This window comes from Lasioglossum baleicum, chromosome 9 (assembly GCF_051020765.1).
Source record: "Lasioglossum baleicum chromosome 9, iyLasBale1, whole genome shotgun sequence".
In the NCBI taxonomy this organism is placed as follows: domain Eukaryota; kingdom Metazoa; phylum Arthropoda; class Insecta; order Hymenoptera; family Halictidae; genus Lasioglossum; species Lasioglossum baleicum.
Genome location: NC_134937.1, coordinates 1118452 through 1142233, shown reverse-complemented (window position 1 = coordinate 1142233; position 23782 = coordinate 1118452). Strand labels below are relative to the sequence as shown.

Here is a 23782-nt window from a genome sequence, read left to right as displayed (position 1 = left end):
CTAATAGATTCGTTTCTAAGAGCTATAATATTGAAACATAATACAACAAATGTTTTCAATAAACACAAATTAATGCTGAATCACGTTCAGTTGCACCTGTGCAGTAAATTCGTTGCATCAAGTCCGGCAACTACGTTTTCTCATTCGAAAACTTTTCCAATTCCAAATCACGATAATTCATTACATCGAAACAAAATAACGAATAAAACAGCTCATTACATAATTTAAACAAAATTTCATTGCGCATACTGTGAACACGGTTAGTAAATTCAAATATTCGCGGGTCGGACACGCGTGCAGCGACGGCAGCGACAGTAGTATCTCCAGCGGCCATTCCGACTTCCGGCGGTGGTTTTACATCTTTTTTCGGGACGTCGTCTGCCGTCGTAATCATTACCATTACACCATGGTGACAGTACGGTGAAGCCAAGTGGTGTCAGAAGTCAGAAGTCAGAAGTGGTCAGAAGTGTCGAGTGTCGATCGGTTTTCCCCGAAATGACCGTGTATTTAAAGCTTCTGTTGTGACGACGCTTTGATTTTCTCGTGCGAACGCGAACAAGAGTAGCCATCGTCGTTTTACTTTTGTGTATGCAACGTTCACGGGAGAGGGGAACAAGAGGAGTAAGAAGGAGATAGAGAGAGAGAGAGGGAGAGAAAGAGAGCTTGTGTGTGTGCCCGCGATTGAAACCTGACCGTAGCGAGATCCATTCGCTAATCCTTCGCGACGTAAAGAATCGTATACATACGCGAAGCAGCGGCGATGGCTCGAGAAAATGTTACGGCCGCGAGCAATCACAGCAGGTTGCCGACATTTTCCGTCGGCTCGGGTTGACGGATACGTTTCGTGGACGCCCCGGGTGAACCCGCGCGGTTGGGATACGCAGACGGCCGCGTGTTCCGAGTGTGTTCTCTGCCTCCTTCTATTTTGTCCGCCATCCCGTTCGAATCGTCGCCAGCGTGTTAATTAAACAAACAAATTGTGTACCGGGCGGTGTTAAACGGACACGCGGCGAGAAAATCTGGAAAGGACGGGTGAGTCGATGGGAAAAAGGAGACGGCGGAGGAGAAAGAGGCAGGAATTTCGGGATCAACAAGACACGATGGAGAGTAACGACGAAGCGCAGACCATCGGCGAACGCGCGTCCACGTCCAAAGAGGAAGAACCGTCTTCCGACGGGACTGCCGGCCACGATTACGGCTGCAAGCACTACAAGCGAAAGTCCAAATTCGTGGTGAGTCTTCTTCCCGCTGCTTCGCCGCCTTTCTAAATAACGTTAACGGTCGGTATGTAATCAGCCGCGCTCCGCATTCGACATCTCGATCACGCGGCTCCCCGATGATCGCTCGCCGTGGTTTCACGTTCTTCCTCGGAGCCGAGCAGAATTTCGAACAGCAGCCTTTCCAATATTGCTCAAACCGACCGACGCTGTACGGTTCGAATATCTTCGATAGCACAAATCAAACTTTTGTTTCTAATCATCTGAAGCGGAAGATAAAATAATATTAATTTACTATATCAATTTAAAATGTTTTCTGAATCTCAAGACATGGACTGCAAATAGAATAATGTTTTTCAAAAATTATTGTAAATAAGATACGAAGAGTTACGAAGTTGTCTACACGATTTGAGACGAAATAGAGTGTTTACTATTTAGGAATTTAGGATAACATTCTGTATTGGTAGGGCTGTTCAATTCTTCATGCAAGGATGTCCCTACCATTTTTCGTAAGTACGTGTTCGGGAAGACACGGTGGATTCGATCTCGTCAAGCTCTTGGCTTCTCGTGAAATAATTAACACGTACATATTTATTATTCCGAAATTTACAATAATTTTTGTCATTGATTCCGGCAGATAGGACGTAACGAGAGTTAATCGATGCTCTTTATGTAAAACGATTAATTTGCTTGTTAAATTGCTGCGTAAGTGACGCACGCCTCCAATTGAGGGTTAATTATATCATTAATTCGCGTTGCGCCGCTTCTGGATTGATAAGGACAAGAATTTTCGTGAATTCCTTGAGAAAACGAGTTCACCGTTCGGACGATTGTCAATGATACAGTGTGAATACATATGTACTCTCTGAAATTATTTATTTAGTGCACTGATAAAAATTCGTAAATTTTTTTTAGAACAAATTCATATCGACTTACGTAAAGTCTCGACTTAAGATTTTTAATTAGTCAAAGAATTAAATAAATTTGTTTATTGTAGTCGATACATACGGAGTCCGATACTTCCGCGGTTATCCTTGAACTTGCTGGGTAATCGATACAATAAATGACGTAGCGGTTTCGCAATTAGTGATTCCGAAATCGCCCGTGGACGAGCTTTTTCAGTTCCCCCATCGCGTGTAAACACAGAAACGTGTCGCATGTTTATGACCATGCAGCGAGAGACGATTCGTTCCGCCATATACGAAATGCATGCCGCAAGGTTCCCTTCCTAGAAAAGATATATGTATTTATCGCGCTATATCAGAATGAGTAAATATGTTCCAGCAATCGTGGAATAAAACAATCGAACATTTTTCTTGAATGTATCAACCCCTTGTAGAAGGATTACGTTGCAAAAGCGTGAAATCCCTTTCTTGCGCAAATATGAAAACTTTTCGACGCTGTTGAAAAGAGAGAAAGCTTTCGAAAGTTTTATAAAATTTCTTTTCAAAATTCTGAGTCCGCGTGGACATCCGCAGTCCAGTTACCGCATCGTAACTGCCTTTCAGACGGCACGTGTGATTATCGATTATGAACGTACAATCCAAAAACATTGTTTCCGTACAGAAAAAGAGGGCAACGTAAACCGAATAGACGTTCGGTATGTCAGTTGTCAATTACCGGTATATCAGTCAGCCGTAGAAGCCTAGAGCCGCGTCTGACTATGTTCTCTCGGATGACTGATGTCAGCACGATGTCATGCGCACTTTTCTTACGCATCTAGGAAAGGGAATTTTCTCCGTCACACGTTTCGTCTAGGGCGAAACGTATCAAGTGAGAATACAGTGTACCAGGGCTCGCGTGTATGCGTGCTGCATGTGTACACAGCAAACAAATCGATGATGTTTCGTCGTGTTGTGTAACGGGATGCCCTCTTTCAAAGTGTTGCTTACCAATTGCCGCGATAAGTCAAATGTCGTGTACTGTTCGTAGCGATCAGTGCTTCAGCGTCATCTGCGGGGAGAAAAAGCACACACACACCCTGAGAAAAAGTATTGTGGATGATTTTAAGGGGGAGACGAGAAAAACACGAGAAAAACACGAGAAAAACAGAGATCGTTAATCGAGAAAGAAGATACAATCAGCCGAAAATTCGCCGGACACCCTTGAAATTATGTAACTTTTCTAAAAGTGGACTTTTTTCGAGAATTTAGAATTTGTTTACTGAATGACGGTTGAAGAAAATTTTAGGAATCGATAATTCTTTCAATTCGTGCCGATTTTTGTCATAAATGTATAAAATCCGCAGTATAATTACACTGTCCAACACCAATTTTGTTCCACAACTACTGTTGGGTGGTTCTTATAGAGCTTTTCGCGCTGATTACGAATTTGTTCTTAATTCTTTTTTCCTAGACGCACAGTTTTTGAGAAACATGACTTTGAAAAAAAAACATATTTTTGCGTGGGCTAGTTCACATAAACTTTTAACTTTAAAAAGTCCTAGAGAAAGAAATTCAAAGGGGCGTTAAGGGGGTAGACTCGTTTCCAGGATTGCAAGGGTGCGGGATGCGCTTTCTCGTTTCTCGATAATGCAAAGATGGGGTTTTTCATTAGTCACAAGCGCTAGATTTCCACCATTTTTGTTGTGTCGAATAGCGATTCATTTTTAATAATGGCAGACTGTCTACCATCGAACTGTGATAAATAGACTGCGGATCTTTATGCAAAATAAAAATGGTCTGCATCGATTGCAAGAAATAGAAAGTGAATTGAATGTTATTTCTTCCCGTAATGATTTTTATAAAGGAGAAATCATATATTGACATTTTCTTTTTAAATTTTTCAACTATTTTAAGTTTCGTCTACTCAATTTTGTTATAAATGCAGAAAGATCCGCAGTCTAGTGTTAATGGTTTGACTCTCAAAGCATAGCAGCAAATTTAAATTTTCTGCTCTTGTTGGGACACCATTTATGTGAATACTTATCCTCGCAATAATCAAAATTGTGCATGTGGTTATTTAAAAATCAAGTATTCTCTGGCAATATGTTTTCCACATTTTCCAAGAGAATACGTTGCTGTTAATAAAATCGTAGAAGTATAAAATCTGTTATTTATATTACTTCAGTGTTTTTGGTAAGACTACACGTTCGATGGTTGATGGGGGTAGTAGTCAAGTACAATTGAAAATATTAGTTTGGACCGAAAGTTCGTAGCGTTTTTAAATCAAAATTCAAAGATAAAATTATGATATTTATTCATAGGTTTATTGAATAACATGATAAGTCACCTAAAAGATGGCAAAACGTAATAGAGGAGAATGGAAAATATGTTATTGAACAAATCTACGTACATATAAATATCCTAATAACACTGTCCAACACCAAATTTGTTCCACAACTACTGTTGGGTGGTTCTTATATGTAGAGTTTTTCGCGCTGATTCCGGGTCTGTCCTTAATTTTTTTCCTATACGCACAGTTTTTGAGAAACATGACTTTGAAAAAAAAACATATTTTTCAACGTTAAACAAATATTGTGGTGTTATTATAAAAGATATTGAATTGTTCTTTATAGCAAAAGATTCTGTAGACTTTCCCAAATACAGTGATATCTAATATTAATACATTATGATTGTTTAAACATGTTTAAACAATGATTAAAGACGGAGAGACACCAATTTTTCAGGTTATTTTTCTATTTATCTCATAACATAAGGGTCCAGCAGAAAATCGAACTATACCACGCGATAGAGCAGACTTTTATCTTGAGAAACCGCCATTTCGAGTTTGCATGGTCGACGTTTTTTTCGAACCAGAAAGCAAAATATCTTCGCCCGACATGAGTTGCCGTCAGTCATTCGTGTCTTACGAAAATTTCAAAAATACGTTTTACGGAGAGAGATCTTTTTATTTGAAAATAACGGTACGAAATCATCAAAGTTACTTCTTATTTTCATTTGAAATACAATTTGCTCAGGTTTGGTATAATTCAGAGTTCTCAGACGAGGCACAGTGGTCCCGGAATTGCCACATTCAAATTTTAACAATATTTTTTTTTCTCTCAAACAAGAACCTCGAAATTCAAAATATCAGGTCTTTCGGATAACTTTGCGAGCAGGTATAGCGTTTGAAGTTCACAATCATGAAATTGGAGGAACAACTGAATAGTTTAATTATTCATTACACCAGGCGTGGACACGGGTGGAGCCCCTCAAAGGCCTGCTTCCCCCACCAAGCTTCCTTTCGGTTTCGCTCCTCCGATGCACGAGGCCTGCGCACTGCTTGCGACAAGCGAAACGCGTCCTTTCTACATAGTAACGACGGATGCTGGTGGGGGACAGTGGGCGCTACGGTGGGGACAGTTTTGCCTCAATTGAGGCAAAATTGCCCACGCCTGCATTACACAATGCTGAAATGAAAATTTGTACTATATTTTCGTATGTGTGAGCAGGTATATTTCAGTTATTTAATGACAATACAATAAGCATGTTTCAATCAATATACGAAGTATATAAATTTAAGTGCAATGAAAACTTTAGGTATAGTTTAAAGAAAAAACGTTTAAAAATGTTTGTGAAAAAGAAATTTTTGCCTTCTTTGACTAGCTAACTACTCTTCAGCACAATTAGTGAACTTTGAGCGCGGATATCTCGAAAACTATGCGAAATAGCGAAAAACTGAATCCAATCAATCTTGTGGTACATTTTATCAACTTTATTTTTGTACAGAATGGTTTTATCGCTAGGACGCATAGTTTCCGAGATATAAGCGGAAAATCGAAAAAGGGGACCTTCTACATGCCCCCCTTCACCCCGCTCACCACCAAGAGTGGGGACTTTTAGTATGTTTATTTCCTAACTAGTCCAAACAAAGACCCAAAGTTAAAAATTGTGTTCCTTCCATTTCCCTCTACAACGTTTCGTTGACTGGACTACATCGAGCTATTATTCTTTCTTTAGCCGACACGGGGTTGGTCAGTTTTCCAAATTGCTGGAAAATTAGGAATCGCCTTTCAAGGTCCACGCTTGCGAATATGTAGCACGAAAACTTCAATAGGAGTGGGGACCAAAGTTAACAAAGGCGGAAAAAACAGCTCGCCGCGCCGAGTCAGTAACCGTAGTATGCACTGTGTGAGCATTGTTAACACAATTTCTCAAATATTTCTGATGATATGAAAAAAATGTTTTGAACGAAAGTTGATCAGTATTCATTTTTCTACAAACTTCAATATAAAAAATTAAAGAAAAATTTTTTTTATAAAAAATGAAGATTACCTCGATTTTTTAAGTATTAACATATATTTTTTACTTTATAATATTCTCTAGCTGGTATCAAGACGAATCCAACAACCTGTAATAATATAACATTAAACCTTGCAATAACGCTACAATAGTTTTGGCCACTAAAAGCGGGCTCCGGGACCACTGTGCGAGGGGAGGAAACACGAATTAAGGGGAGAAAGTAACCCTCTCTCTGCCAGAACCGGACATATGCACGTCCAGTGGTGCCAGATTGGCTCCAAACGGCGCCAAAATTCTCGGAAATACTCTCCTCCTTTTCCCCTTCCACTATCCTATTCTGTTACCCCTGTCTGGTAACACTGAATGGGAGAAACGTTGCGCGCCGTTGTGCGTGCGCGATGGGGACGCAACAATGACTGACATTTCGCAGGTTTTAGGTTATTGCCGCGTATCGTATCGTACCTATTGCATACATGTATCTACTTAATGAAATGAATCATATGAATCGTTCTAAATAGAGATTGTAAACATTCTTTATTATAAATAAAATGAATTGTAACATGTTGGAGTTTCAGTCGTGAAGCGAAGTGTGAATGCTTACTATGTACAATTGAAAAAAATCTTGAAATCTGTATGCATGTAGTACTGAGTTACATTCTAGTAAAATGTCTCATTAATGTCATAAAAATAAATCATAATATATTTTAACACTGTTAACCCTCATACGCTCCTCAAAAATAGTTGCATAAAAGAGACTGGGATAATAAATTCAGTAACGTCACATTTTAAAGAAATACAACTCGCAACATAGACATAAAGGAATCAATAATTACATAGTATGTGAAATAAGTAAATGGGTGAATTTTATGCGGCAATAAAACCTAAAACCTGCGAAATGTCATCTCTCATTGTTGCGTCCCCATCGCGCACGCGCAACGTGTCACATATTACTCTGGTCATCAGAGAGGGGGTACACCATATCACCGTGATTCCCGTCATCTGGTAGCACTGTGCACGACAGAGACAGAACGCGTCACGTGACCAGGCTGTAGCGGAAGCGTGGGGAATAGCGTCGTAGAAGGGGAAGGTAGAGTGGGGACACAAGTCTTAATTTGGCGATTCTGGTGTAATTGACACAGATCTATAAATTAAAATTTTAATAGAAGTTGTAAAAAACAACGTTTCTTTCTTCAAATGTTTCTTTTGCACAACAACTAGTAAAGTAATCTTTGTAATATCTCAAAAGATCTCAAGTCCGAACTCATTTTAACCCTCATCCGTCCCTCGTGTCAATTTGACACAGTCTTCTTGAAATAAGTTACATATACTGTTCTGTTATTTGTCGGCAAATTTGTCCGAAACTTTGCGACTTTTATTTTTTTCAATGCAAAACACCTAAGATGTAAATAAAAAATGTAAAACATCGTTTAATAACTGTTTACCTTGTTATGTATTTCATCAATCTTTTACCAATGTGTCAATTTGACACCGAGGTACATATTCAATTCGTAAAATGAGGGCTAAAAAAGTTCTTTCGTTTTAAAGCGTATACGGAGACCTTTTTTTTGCAGCAGCAAAACTGTCTATTCCAAGAATTACGATTTTTTTTTCATTCACCCTGTAACCCAAACTGATTGTGAGTTGTTCTCTGCTGCACGGAGCATGCGCTGCCCGCATGATTCCGACTTCTCACTTCTCACTTGCTCACGCCGGTTCACATTGTTTACCTGGGAGTTGAGAGATAAGACTCTGGAAATCTTTGTTCCACAAATAGTGCCCAGAGAAACACCGTGCCGTGAATAGTCTAGATAGGCTTGCGATTTGAAGAAGCACTTGCGATTACGTAGGTACATCGTACACAGAAAGCGCACGTTACGGTAATTTTAGTCAAATATTTAAAAACGACGTGGACGTACACCGCGGTGCGGTCTGTTAACTTATACAATTGGCGTGAACGGAAAGTCATTCGAAATAGATTCCGCGCGGTGAACGTGTTAACAATTATTGTATACTAACAAGGAACAAGAGTGATGTTGCTGCATCGATGTATTTTTGGACTGGCAGCCTCGCTAATGGCTCTCTCAACATCCGTTCCGCAAAAATCGGTCTAAGAGAAAACTTCTTCGCGGCCAGAAAACCCGAGATTACTGAACGTGACGCAGACGCTGACTGTATTCGAGTAGCGAGAGTTTTCAACTATCCCGAATGAACTCAAATTGTTTGGGTGGCCAACAATTTCTGTTCCGAATTTCGTAGTAACACACAATGCAACCACGTGCGGCAGACGCACAGTGGTCGGAAATCGCCAAATCGTGGTTAAAAGCCAACAATTTTTTTCGGTTGTTTAAAAATCTGTGTAATAGTACTTTATTTATAAGGTTCCAGAGCACGTTTTTTTTTGTTATAGCCAATATTTAATATGTACTTCTGTCGGAGATACGTAAGTTCAATGTTAGTAGTTCTAGAAGACCGGCATTTACAACCACAATTGAAGTTACCTCTGTGATTTATTATCGCGCTGTAACGCTGGTTTATCATTCTTGCTATTGTTGGGCATGTCCTAATTTAATATAATATTCTGATTTTATTGCTTTATTTAATTTTTTGAAGCTCTGCGGGATGGTAAAGAGAAATCTACACATCTGGTACATTTTATTAACGAAAAAGTTGCATATCGATCGCGATCAAGCGTTCATTTTTTTGGAAAAGAAGCTGTTAAGGCTGCTAAACAAGTGTACGTTTGTTAAACAAGTAAATCGTAGACAAAACTTATATTCGCAAATGTAAGGTACATTATTGTTATATATTACAATAAAATGCTTCAGATAGTCAACAGTGTAAGATTTTAATGGTAAATATTGCATTTAAAACACCAATTACAATCACAATTATGGAAAATACAAAATAATTTGTATACAAGTAACTTTACAATACTTCGTCACATGACATATATCTTCATTCATATCAGGTTCTTGAAAAAATTGTGTGACTTCGGGGGGATATTGTTTCATCTTTTTTGTACATGACATCTTAATGCTACTTATGTATGGATCAGATGAAACACCATAGTATAAATTATATATTTATTTTACTAGAGGTGAGCGAAATATCGGAGCGAAACGGAACTGAGAAACTTCTATTATATTTTAGTACTAAAGAAATACCTCGGATGCAATATCTATATATATAAAAACGAAGTCCTGACTCACCTATCAACGCCCAGGCTAAACCCTTGGCCCTAGAAAGCTGAAATTTTGCACAGAGGTTTCTTTTATGATCGGTACAAGAGATAAGAAAGGATATTTCGAAATTCAACCCCTAAGGGGGTGAAAAGGAGTTGAAACGTTTGTATGAGGAATATATTGTTCGTGGTCGGATTTGCTTGATACTTGGTCTGAATGCTCTTTGATATAATTAATCAAACACCTGTTTCGGCATTTTGAAAAATTCAACCCCCAAGGGGGTGAAAAAGGGTTGCAACTTTTGTATGAGGAATATTTTATTTGTGGTCGGATTTGCTTGATACTTGGACTTAATGCTCTTTGATACAAATAATCAAACACCTATTTCGGCATTTTGAAAAATTCGACCTCTAAGGGGGTGGAAAGGGGTTGAAGCGTTTGTATGAGTAATATATTGTTCGTGGTCGGATTTGCTTGAAACTTGGTCTTAATGCTCTCTGATATAATTAATCAAACACCTGTTCCGGCATTTCAAAAAATACAACACCCGAGGGGGTGAAAAGGGGTTGCAACGTTTGTATGGGGAATATTTTGTTCGTGGTCGGATTTGCTTGAAACTTGGTCTTTACGCTCTTTGATATAATTAATCAAATACCCATTTCGGCATTTTAAGAAATTAAACCCCTAATGGGTTGCAAAGGGGATGCAACGTTTATAACGTCTATAATCTATCTATCTATATATCTATATACAGGGTGTTTACCTACAGGTGGGAGAAAATTTAAGGGGTGGTTCTCGACGATAACATAAGACGAAAATGAAGAATAAAAAAATTGCGATTTAAAATCCGCCTAAAATGCTGCCTCACTTCTAACAAAAGTATACGTTGCGTACGTCAGACAGGCGCGCGACAGTCTCGTATCAAGTGACAAACGCATGCATACCTTGGTTCTCATTTGGGGCCCCAGCGAGGTGAAAATGTTTAAAAAATCGGTGGACGACATTGAACCTACCTACTCGTTAAAATCCACAAGGGCATTTCTAATATCCGCCCTATGGAATTATCGAGTAGAAGGGGTCAATGCCCTTTCACTTTTAAATTCTTCTCACACATATTCATAAATCCTTACCCTGCACTATAATTGTTCATAACACCGTACCTAATATACTGGAATAAATGCTCTAGCACTATTTACAATATCATACACACGCACTACGAGTTTACAGAGTCATGCGATTTCTGCGAACGGAAATCTTCGACGCGTGCGAGAAGAATCGTCCGTACAAGCTAGTATCCGTATGCACACTGATTCAAGACAGCTAATGTGGTCAATGCACACACATGAGATATTTCGCGGTCACAGACAGAATGAGAAAGAATCACGAAATTCGTGAAAACAGGATAGACAATGTATTGGTATAGCAACGCGCAATGTTTGGACGGTAGTTTGCTGTAGACCTTCATTTGTTTTATCGATCTAGCATCGACCTCATCAGCTGTCTTGAATCAGTGTGCATACAGATGCTAGCTTGTACGGACGATTCTTCTCGCACGCGTCGAAGATTTCCGTTCGCAGAAATCGCATGACTCTGTAAACTTGTAGTGCGTGTGTATGATATTGTAAATAGTGCTAGAGCGTTTATTCCAGTATATTAGGTACGGTGTTATGAACAATTATAGTGCAGGATAAGGATTTATGAATATGTGTGAGAAGAATTTAAAAGTGAAAGGGCATTGACCCCTTCTACTTGATAATTCCATAGGGCGGATATTAGAAATGCCCTTGTGGATTTTAACGAGTAGGTAGGTTCAATGTCGTCCACCGATTTGTTAAACATTTTCACCTCGCTGGGGCCCCAAATGAGAACCAAGGTATGCATGCGTTTGTCACTTGATACGAGACTGTCGCGCGCCTGTCTGACGTACGCAACGTATACTTTTGTTAGAAGTGTTGCAGCATTTTAGGCGGATTTTAAATCGCAATTTTTTTATTCTTCATTTTCGTCTTATATTATCGTCGAGAACCACCCCTTAAATTTTCTCCCACCTGTAGGTAAACACCCTGTATATAAAAACGAAGTCCTGACTCACCTATCAACGCCCAGGCTAAACCCTTGGCCCTAGAAAGCTGAAATTTTGCACAGAGGTTTCTTTTATGATCTGTACAAGAGATAAGAAAGGATATTTCGAAATTCAACCCCTAAGGGGGTGAAAAGGGGTTGAAACGTTTGTATGAGGAATATATTGTTCGTGGTCGGATTTGCTTGATACTTGGTCTGAATGCTCTTTGATATAATTAATCAAACACCTGTTTCGGCATTTTGAAAAATTCAACCCCTAAGGGGGTGAAAAGGGGGTTTGAAATCTAAGATGGCGGCATGACATAAAATTAAAACCCTATAGGGGTGAATGGGGGGTTAAAAGGTTTTATGGAGAAACAATATCAATTTCCGAGGGCATTAAACAGTTTTCTATGCGAGCGAAGCCGCGGGCAAAAGCTAGTTTAACACTAAAATCTTACATTCTTCGCTACCTGAAGTCATCTGATAACAATTGGTACTAATGATATACCTCGCAAACATTCTATTACCAAATATATGTGGAAATAAATAATTTTTTCACATACCCGGCTTCTGGTTTGTTTTTTAATTTTGACATCAGATTCATATTCAACGACACAAGGAACAGAGGAATTATATTCAAGAGAGTCCAATAAAGTCTTGGATTACGCATTCGCCATATTTAATCCGCCATTTTGTTTTTTGTAATTTTGGTATCAGATTCACATTCAACGGCACGAAAAACATGGGAATATGTACTAATTTTTAAGAGTGTCCAATAATTTTTTGCGTTACGGATCCGCCATATTGAATCCACCATTTTGTTTTTTGTAATTTTGACCTCAGATTTATAATCAGCGACCCGAAAAACCGATGGGTATCAATTTTGAATTAAATTGCAGTACTTCTTCCTATTTTGACCACGTTTTGGCGATTTCCGACCATTGTTCCCAGACGGGTCACCTTTTTTCGCGCATGCGCGGCGATCTTAGCCTCAGTAAAGTACGATTCTTGAGAAAATGTGGCACCTTGAGCGCCCCGCAGAATTTTAAGAAATTGATATGATTTGTTTATGTAAAACGAATGTATGACAAGTGTACTTCTGTATATTTTGTAACTCGTAAGACACGTCCCGGAGTCTTTCTGTCCGGAATAGATTGTTTCGGTACATTCCCACCGATATAGCTGTAGTCCAGTCAACGAAAAGTTGTAGAGGGAAATGGAAGGGGAATATAATTTTTAACTTTGGGTCTTTGTTTGGACTAGTTAGGAGAGGTAAACATATTAAAATTCCCCACTCCTAGGAGGTGAGCGGGGTGCAGGCGGGCACGTAGAAGGTCCCCTTTTTCGGTTTTCCCCTTATATTTCGGAAACTATGTGTCCTAGCGATAAGACCATTCCATACAAAATTAAAGCTGACAAAATGTGCCACAAGATTGATTCGATTCAGTTTTTCGCTATCTCGCATAGTTTCCGAGATATCCGCGCTCAATGTTCACGTTGGTACATATTATTTGTTCGAGCTAGTGTTTTTGCTTCAATTTCAATTTCAACACTTCAATTTTAACACTCCAATCTCAACTTGAATTTCAATTTCAACTTCACTTTTTCAGTTTCTATCAACATCAATTTCTCAATTTCAACTTCAATTCCAACATCAATTTTTCAATTTCAACTTCAATTTTCCAATTTCAACCTCAATTTTTCGATTTTCTCTTCAATTTCAAAACTTTATTTTCAACTTCAATTTCAATTTCAACTTCACTTTCAATTTGAATTTTTCATTGTCAATATCAATTTTCCAATTTCAACTTCAAGTTTTCAATTTCCACTTCAATTTTTGAGTTTCAACATCAATTTCTCAATTTTAACATCAATTTTTCAATGTCAACTCCAATTTTTCAGTTTCAACATCACAATTTCTCAAATTCAACTTCAATTTTTCAATTTCAACTTCAAATGCACGTAGAAGGTCCCCTTTTCGGTTTTCCGCTTATATCTCGGAAATTATGCGTCCAGCGATAAGACCATTCTATACAAAATTAAAGGTGACAAAATGTGCCATAAGATTGACTGCATTCAATTTTTCGCTATCTCGCATGCTTTCCGAGATATCCGCGCTCAAAGTTCACTAATTGTGCTGAACAGTTAGCTAGTCAAATAAGGCAAAAAACGTGATGCAAAAATTTTTTTTCACAATTAGTGAACTTTGAGCGCGGATATCTCGGAAACTATGCGAGATATCGAAAAACTGAATCCAATCAATCTTGTGGCACATTTTGTCAGTTTAATTTTGTATAGAATGGTCTTATCGCTAGGACACATAGTTTCCGAGATAAATATAAGCGGAAATCCGAAAAAGGGGACCTTCCACGTGCCCCCCTGCACCCCGCTCACCTCCTAGGAGTGGGGACTTTTAATATGTTTACCTCCTAACTAGTCCAAACAAAGACCCAAAGTTAAAAATTATGTTCCTTCCATTTCCCTCTACACCCCCCTTACGAGCATTCATTGACTGGACTGCTGCCTCAGTGCTCTGTACATTATCGCCTCATCATAGGTACGTTGCTGTTTCGGACGCGTATGTGCGAAAAAAGGTGACCCGTCTGGGAACACTGTTTCCGACCACTGTGAGACGGCCAGTTTGTGACCGCAACTGACAGTGTCTTCTCCGGTGCACGTGGACGGTCAGTTTACCGCTCCCGCCGAATGGATTTGCTGCCGATCGCTTATAACCGCTTGCTACGACGGAGCGGTTAAGGATCAAGGACGGATTCATACGGGGGCTAATAGAATTATTATCAGAGGCCTTCGTTTTCTGAACCAGGATCGCTGAGGGAACTTTTTTGTACTGATCAATTTGAAACACGGCTCCCTCTACCAATCACCCCATCAACATTCTACATATATGCAACACTTTCACCTTCAAACGAGTGAAACGAGTACCAAAAAGTTTTTCATGTTCCAAAAGCCTCGAGAGCTTAATTGGTTGCGAACGAACTTCTTATTGCTCCGCTAGCTTTACTACCCTATCATGTCGTTATTTGGGTCATTGGAGCAATGTCCATACACTTAGCTAATGGTCTTTCGAGAATCTAAAATTAACAATGTCAATAACCGTCATGTTCATAAATAGACAGCGGATTTTATACATTTATGACAAAAATGAGTAGGTGTAATTTAAAACATTAAAGACATTAGACGAATTTAAAAATACGTTTATATTTTATATTCAATCTATTGAACATATATTAAGAGAGAAAATAAATTTCTATGTCGCTCCGGTTTGTTGCAGTTCAGGAGGAAAATTTTTATTTTGCATAAAGATCCAACTTATTTGTGGCATTTTTCTGACTAAAATGACATCAAACACGATATAATTTCAACTGTATTTAGTGGTTTAATTAAAAAAAAGTATGGAGTAACTTTAGGACATAGAAGAGGATAGCGAGTGAAAAAGAAAGAGAAACTGCGACCGCGACGGTCGGCAAAAATTCAAAACTTATTGTGTTGTTTAAAATACCAATGCGACGCTAACTTTTTTATTTTCACACAACCTTCCTAAAGATATGTCACATTCTTCTTATTAAAAACCTCCAACGGGCTGTAGCTCCGTTAATTTGCTAGTTATGTAAATATATGCTATATGCAGGGTGTCTCACGCAACTGGAACAGGCTGTACCTACTAAACGGTCGGGAATAGAAGAAAATGTAATAAGAAAATGTTGAATGGCATCAGACGGTGCATACATACTACGCAACTAATTTTATGCACTTTTGTGCATCGGTGCATCAGAAAAATGCAACTGCACTTTTTTTAAAAATGGAGACCTACATTTTTGACTGCACCAATCGATGCAGTTTGTTGTGCTCTACATAAAAGTACGAACATACTTATGCCCTAAACTTATTCGTTAAGAAGTTATCGAAGCTAAAAGTTCACTGAATTATTTCGGTCTCGACAAGTGTTCCGGAGTACCTACAGCTTGTCAAATTTAGCTGTGCGGCTGACCAAAACATAGGAATGGGCAAACAAATATGTATGTACAAAGATTTCCCCTTGCGGGGGACATTGCCGCACAGCTGGATTTGAAAAGCTGTACGTTATGTTTCATTTTAAATCAGAGAACTTTTAGCTTCGATAACTTCTTAACGAATAAGTTTAGGGCATAAGTATGTTAGTACTTTTATGTAGAGCACAACAAACTGCATCGATGGGTGCAGCCAAAAATGTAGGTTTCCACTTTTAAAAAAATGCAGTTGCACTTTTCTGATGCACCGATGCACAAAAGTGCATAAAATTAGTTGGGTAGTATGCACCGTCTGATGCCATTCAACTTTTTCTTATTACATTTTCCTCTATTCCCGACCGTTTAGGAGGAACAGTTGCGTGGGACACCCTGTATATGTATAGCAGCATATGTTAAATATATGATAAATTATAAATTATGCTTCACATGTACAGTGAATATGGGTCAAATTGTATCTTGTCATTTTTTAATCAGAGAAATGTCACAAATATATTGGTAAAATTTCATGAAAAATAAGAGAAAAATAAAGAAGTTTCAGTATTGTCTCACCAATACGCTATTTTTTTGTTGCGCCTTCGGCCGCGCGGTCTGTGTTTACATTTACATGCTGTCCTTTTCTACGTTCGGCGCGGTCGACGAAGCCACAAAAAAATAGTGTCCTGTTCCGATCTAGGTCATCACACAGAACCGAGAATTGACTTGGAATGGGACATTACTGTAATGACAATTCTATTTGGCTTTTATAGTTATTACTAGACTGCGCGCGGTTCCTTATGCATTTATGAAGAAATTGGTTGGATGAAATATAAAACAGTGAAAGATTTTTAAAATTCAAGAATGTTGTAACGTAGCCTTCAATGTAACAAAGTCGGTGAGGGATGAAATCAATTTTTATGTTGCTCGTGCTTCCCACAATCAATGCAAAACATTTTTATTTTGCATAAAGATCCGCAGTCTAGTTATTACATACATTTTCATGATTTTCGGCCTACAACTGCCGTTTTTACTACTTTCGATCGTTTATAATTCGTAAACCAATTTCAATGAAATTTTCAGAATCTATATAATTTATATATGTATAAGAGTTTACAAAACACATCTTTGAAATTTTTGTTATTGGCCCATCTAAAAAAGTTGTAAAAATCCATTTTTACTATTGTTTGTCACAATATTTATTAGACGTCATTTATTAAACTAATCCTTCTCTAGTCTTACAGAGAAATTGAAGTCGTTTGGTCCATTCATAAAAAAGTTATTCTGATTTAAAGTGTGTCTGATCAATTATGTGCGCAACTGTATATTGTGCAATATTGTATGCAGGCAATTTTTATTTTCGAGAGCGAAGAGAAGTGCCCTGTGCTATTTTATTATAACTAGAGTGCGGATCTTTATGCAAAATAAAAAATGTTTGCATTCACTGCAGGTCGCAGGAGCCGAAGCTGAAACTAACGCATTGATGTCCTTAAATATTTTTAACATGTCGTCTGCTTTAAATTGTACGTGCCGATTTTTGTCATAAATGTATAAAATCCGCAGTATAATTACACTGTATAATTACACCAATTTTGTTCCACAATTACTGTTGGGTCCTTCTTATAGAGTTTTTTGCGCTGATTCCGAATCTGTCCTTAATTTTTCTCCTATACGCACAGTTTTTGAGGAACATGGCTTGGAAAAAAAACATATTTTTCAACTTTAAACAAATATTGTGATGTTGTTACAAAAGATATTGAATTGTTCTTTGCACCAAAAGATTCTGTAGACTTTCCCGAATACAGTGATATCCAACATTAATGCATTATGATTGTCTAAACATGTTTAAACAATGATTAAAGACGGAGAGACACCATTTTTGCACTAATTTTTTAGGATATTTTTCAATTTATCTAAAAAAATAAGGGTCCAGCGGAAAATCGAACTATACCACCCGATAGAGCAGACTTTCTCATCTTGAGAAACCACCCTTTCAAGTTTGCAAGCAAGCAAAATATCTTCGCCCGATATACAGGGTGTTCAGGCTATTACTAGCCAGCATTTTTTTTGTAAATAGGGTCATTCCATGCCGAATCGATCACTTTTTGCAGGCACCATCGCCGATTTTGTTCTAACTGAAATATGTTGTAGTCCATGCGAAATTAGGGGGGGTTTAAGTCATCATTTTGCCGGTTTCGAATTTTTTTTAGAAATGGCAGGCCTTCAAAGTTTTCAATTTTTGCCCATTTCGGTGAACGATATTCACTTACGAAATTCACGAATTTCACTTACGAATTTTTATCTCAAGAACGGTTTGTCCGATTGAGCTAAATTTTTTTTTGTTTTATTCGGAAAGGATTGGGCTATTACAAAATAATTTTTTCAACCTCGACAATCAACTTTATAATGTCAAAAAATTTAAACAAATTCTTTTTTTGCGTTTTTTTCGATGATGGGGCGGAGTGATTTAAATTTTGAAAAAAATATGGTTATATTCCTTGAAGTTCCCCCTTTAAAATGAGCCCTTGAACAAGATGGTATCTTTAAAAGTGGCGTTACAATGAGCTGGTAAAGGACGCCGTGTACCTTAGTCGTATACAGTCTGCTGGCATTTTCTTGAGACCAGCGACAACGGACCATAATAGCCGTGCGCTCGACTCGCCTCTACCTGAAACGGAGGTACACGGCGTCCTTTACCAGCTCATTGTAACGCCACTTTTAAAGATACCATCTTGTTTAAGGGCTCATTTTAAAGGGGGAACTTCAAGGAATATAACCATATTTTTTTCAAAATTTAAATCACTCCGCCCCATCATCGAAAAAAACGCAAAAAAAGAATTTGTTTAAATTTTTTGACATTATAAAGTTGATAATGTTCAGAATGGTTTCCTTGTGCATGAATACACATTTCGGCTCTGTTAATTCCGTTTTTGGTAGCTTCTTCTAATGTGGTCCGAGTTATCAATCCGCACGCTTGTGTTATTTTGCTTTCCAAGTCGTTTATATCGCTGGGCGGTGTCACATAAATTAGTTCTTTATTAGTAGCCTAATATAATTGTAATTAATGTAAATAAAAGTCCAGAGGTGATAGATCTGGAGATCTTGCAGGCCACATGACAGGTCCGTATGTTCCAATCCATCGGTTTTGAAACAAGTAGTACTGAAATTGTCTCATTATGGTGGAAATTGGAAGTAAATATTCTGACAGTGATTGACAACATCATCCGATTCGTATCAATAAGGCATACGTGTAAAGTGTAAACACATTGGTACGCAATATTCAAATTGTTTCTTCCATTTCTGACCTTGCATGACCTTGCATGAAGGTCATTGTGTAGTAGATGGATGAATTCCTCATGACACACGCTTTCATAATACATTAAAAAATGTATAGCATTCCATTTAAAAAATTGGAGGTCACCTTCGTTTCTATCAAAATAATGCAAATACAACAAAAATGCATATGTCAATTTGTTGCGTATAAAAAACAGTATTACTTTTTCCTCCATCATTTTTTTCTAATAGTTACTATTTACAAAAAAAAATGCTGGCTAGTAATAGCCTGAACACCCTGTATATCCGAATATGTATCCTCAAAAATTGGTGCAAAAGTGGTGTCTCTCCGCCTTTAGTGACTGTTTAAACATGTTTAAACAATCATAATCTATTAATATTGGATATCGCTGTATTCGGGAAAGTCTACAGAATCTTTTGCTGTAAAGAACAATTCAATATCTTTTATAATAACATCACAATACTTGTTTAAAGTTGAAAAATATGTCTTTTTTTTTAAACTCCATTTTCTGAAAAACTGGACGTATAGGAAAAAAATGAAAAACAGATTCGGAATCAGCGCGGGAAACTCTATAAGAATCGCATAGTGGGAATCGAAATACTTTTTGGCTGTTGGACAGTGTAATTATTACCGTTTGCTTTTGATTAACGATTGAATTATTTGTTTCCAGACGCCCTGCTGCAACAAGGTATACACGTGTCGATTCTGCCACGACGAACGGGAGACTCACACGGTGAACAGAAAGGAAGTCACGGAGCTGATATGCGTCCTGTGCGACACCCGTCAGCCGGTGCAAGCCACTTGCCAGAACTGTCATTGCCGGTTCGGCAAATACACGTGTCTCGTATGCAATCTCTTCGACGACGAAGACAGGAATCAGTACCACTGCGATGGCTGCGGGATATGCCGGGTCGGCGGTCGAGCCCGATTTTTCCACTGTGCCAAGTGCAACATGTGCTTGCCGGTTCAGTTGCAAAATGGACACACGGTAAACAATGTGCACAGTTATGAAAGTATTTGCTCGTTCGATGGAGAAACACGGTTTACGATTTTTCTCCACTTCGATCAATAATAGCTCGCATACAGATTACACTCGTAATTATTTTCACAAATTGAAAGTGTTAAAAGTTCGATTAGTCGACTGCAATTGTTACTCTTCGCGCAAATATGCAGTGTCTATTGAAGTGTAACTGGTATTACCGGTTGCACATTTTATTGCCAATTTACTCGTCCCGGTAAGAATGTTGATGTAAACTTCACTTGTGGATGAGATATAGCGAATGCCTCAAATGAGCAGACACTTCTACGAGCGCGTGCATTTAACACTTTACCTACCGGAAGCCTATTAATAGGATTTTCAATAATTGTGCTGTACCAAAAGAACATTGCAATCTTAAATGAAACTATTGGATGACGTTATTGGGGGTGACTCGTTAGTTCACAATGAAAATTGCTGTCGCTATTGAAGGTTCCATGAAAAAGTGTTTAGTCGCGTGTACCATAGATTTTTCAAAATTATATTAATAAGAAAGGGTATTAAGAGGGTAGACTCGTTTCTAGGATTGGAAGGGTGCGGGATGCGTTTTCTCATTTCTCTATAATGCAAAGATGAGGTTTTTCAGTAGTCAAAAGCGCTAGATAAAAAGATCAATCTAGGCCGCAATCGTCACCAAAAGTCCTATTTTTATTACGAAGCTTTATGCTTCGGAATAATGCAAATTACGCTGCCGAATAATACAATTACGCCTCGTAAACGAAAAAATAGGACTTCTGAGGGCTTTTAACTAGCGCATTTGACTGAAAAACCCATCTTTGCATTATCGAGAAGTGAGAAGGCGCATCCCGTACCCTTGCAACCCTGGTAACGAGAGTCCATCCCCTTAAAAATAGTGGTACTAACGCTGATTTGATATTTTCAGTGCGTGGAAAATGTTTCACATGCAAATTGCCCCGTCTGTCTGGAGGACATTCACACGAGTCGCATACCCTGTCACATTCCAGAATGTGGTCATTTACTGCATCGCCCTTGTTTCGAGGAGCTGTTACATTCAGGACATTACGCATGCCCCATTTGCCAAGTGTCTCTTCTAGATATGACTGACTTATGGAGATTTTTAGACATGGAAGTGTCACTGACACCAATGCCAGAAGAATATAGAGATTATAAAGTCGATATTCTCTGTAAAGACTGCCACGAGGTACAGCGTATTAACTGTTAGGCGTATCTTCTTCAATTGTAGAACAGTAACAAATTTATTCATTGAATTATGTTAATGTTGCAGGAGTCGACAGTGAAGTTTCACGTTGTAGGTTTGAAATGTTTAAATTGTGGAAGTTACAATACCTGCAGAGTCAAAGGATCTCCTTCTCCAGGTAAATGCTAACGCTCTCTGCATTTTCTATATTGAAGTTTACGTTGTTAGTAGACTGCGAACCTTTATGCATTTATAGCAAAATTGAGTAGATGAAATTCAACATTGTTGAACAATTTCGTAAATTGAAGATGTCAATATATGATTTCTCGTTTCTCTGTATTAAAATCATTAAGGGAAGAAGTAAAATTCAATTTAGTTTCTATTCTATTTCTTGCAATCGATGCAGACAATTTTTATTTTGCATGAAGATCCGCAGCCTTTACATATTCTATGAACACAGAGTTTTGAACGTATTTTCTCTCGAAACTTTCAGCAGATCCCGAAACGTTGGACGATACAGCCGGCGGCAGCACGAATACGGGCGACGAAGAGAAATCGCAACGTCAGAACTCCGAGTATTAATGGGACTATGATACAGAATCATTCCCGGGAAAGTGTCGCTCCCAGACGTTTTCAAAAAGACAGTAGAAGAATTGCGTTTACCTCTTTACTTGTTTTTAGCGAATTTACACGTCTTTGTTGATTGTTTTCAGAGTTTTTACAGAAGTTAGATTATTAGGAGGCTAAGATGCAGCAGCCAATTCAAATCTGTTGCTCATTAAAAGGCCGTGTTGAATACGATTAAATACTCGCGTTACGATGGCAGGCGTAACGCGGATATATTAATCCCGGTGGAAATGAATATGAAGCTCGAATTATGAAGAACGTACGATTTTCTGTTCGCGAGGATATTGTTTGATTGATTACTGTAAATCGAAATGAACAGTACGACGCGGTCCCGGTATTCTTTTTTTTTGTTATTATCATTAATCGGTGACGCGACACACGGTGTCCCCGTTCTTCAAAATTCTTCTTGCGCTGTTTATATTTTCATTTTTGTTCCGAATGGAGATTCTTACACTTCGTGATGCGTGACCATTTTCTTTCGATGCAATCTTTTCGCAAATGCTAATCAACCAACCAACATGTACCGGTAGTACTAGTCAGAGCAAAAAAAAAAGGAAAGAAGATCGAAACGAATCCCCTTTTAGCTATTGTTGTAATCAGCTAAGAGTTCCTCTATGATTATCTACTACGCATATAGTTCCCCGATTTTATATTACGCAGATACACGTAGAAATAGAATGACAATGAGATTATTAATTGATAAGAATGCCTTCTATTCGTTAATGGGATTACATCATAGCGCGCAATTTTCGAAAAGATCGCCATCTAGTCAAGGATCACTCGGGTCTTCTCGATGTGTCAGCATACTTTCTCTCCGTAACAAAACGCGCGGGAGAATTTATGACAATTAGGTGACGTGTAATAAACCTGACACCTGACGTGTGACGATTCTTTGAAAATTTATCGGTAATTCGAAATCTATGTGGTCTTTTTTTGTTAAATGATGTGTGTATAATCAGGGTTCGCATAAACACATTCTCCCTTACACGCGACTCAGATTTTAACATATACAATATACAGAGTGGGTGTACAAAGTATTCGTACACCTTTTAAAAACTAATAACTTTTTTATAATTCTACCAAACGACCTGATTTTTTATAATCAATTAGAAGCATTAGTTTACGGAACTGATATGCAAAAAACATTTTCCAAAAATTACAATTCACAAGGTTGCATGCAAAAATAATAAAGGCATCTTTTAAAACTTTTTCATTTGGGCCCTTGATGAAAATTTCAAACATATGTTTTCTAGAAATTTCATCGAAATCGATTGACGCAGGAAAAAACAACAGGCATCGAAAGATGTACGATTCTGTGGATTTTAAACAGAAACTGATCAAAAGTCGTGGAAAACTACCATTTTCACAATTTTTAACCGCTTGTGGCTCGTGTGTATGTTAATCGGTTTCAATGAAATGTTCAGCATGTGTATGACTAACATAGATCTACAAAACATATATTTTAAATTTTCATTAAGGACCCAAATGAAAAAGTTTTAAAAAATGCCTTTTTTATTTTTGCATGCAACCTTGTAAATTATTATAATTTTTGGAAAATCTTTTTTGTATATCACTTCGTAAACTAATGCTTCTATGTAATTGATTATAAAAACTCAGGTTGTTTGGTAGAATTATAAAAAAGTTATTAGTTTTCAGAAAGTGTACGAATACTTTGTACACCCACTGTAGACTCTAAAGATTCAAGTCCTTAAAGACTGTGGAAGTCTGTGCAACTAAAATTGAAGCTTAATAATTTTTAGAAACAGTTCCATCGAATGAGAAGTCAAACGAAACAGTATATTTTATGAAAAATCGTTTTATACGCTAGCAATGTAGCTCCACAGTCTAGTTAATGGGTCGCATAAGTTTGTGTCGCGTGATCTCACATGAAAATAGCCAAGATCGCGAACAGATTGCGAATGTCGAGCATTTGTATCGTATACAAATGATCGATAACACAATAAAATAAAAATTTTTGATGAAGCTACAATTGGTCCATGACATTTCCGAATTTGTCT

General features: G+C 37.9%; 1 protein-coding gene across 2 annotated transcripts; it reads left to right on the top strand.

Moving 5' to 3' along the window:
• Window positions 1-354: 354 nt before the first annotated feature.
• On the top strand, window positions 355-23578 carry Rchy1 (Ring finger and CHY zinc finger domain containing 1). Of its 2 annotated transcripts, none has more exons than XM_076431007.1 (5): window positions 355-1232; window positions 19613-19930; window positions 20862-21140; window positions 21225-21315; window positions 21634-23578. In XM_076431007.1, the coding sequence occupies exons 1-5, from the start codon at window positions 1041-1043 to the stop codon at window positions 21717-21719; spliced, it is 966 nt and encodes a 321-aa protein (XP_076287122.1). In that variant the 5' UTR covers window positions 355-1040; the 3' UTR covers window positions 21720-23578. The 2 variants fall into 2 exon arrangements, with proteins under 2 accessions (XP_076287122.1, XP_076287121.1); XM_076431006.1 differs by having other exon boundaries at window positions 357-1232; window positions 21631-23578.
• Window positions 23579-23782: the final 204 nt, after the last annotated feature.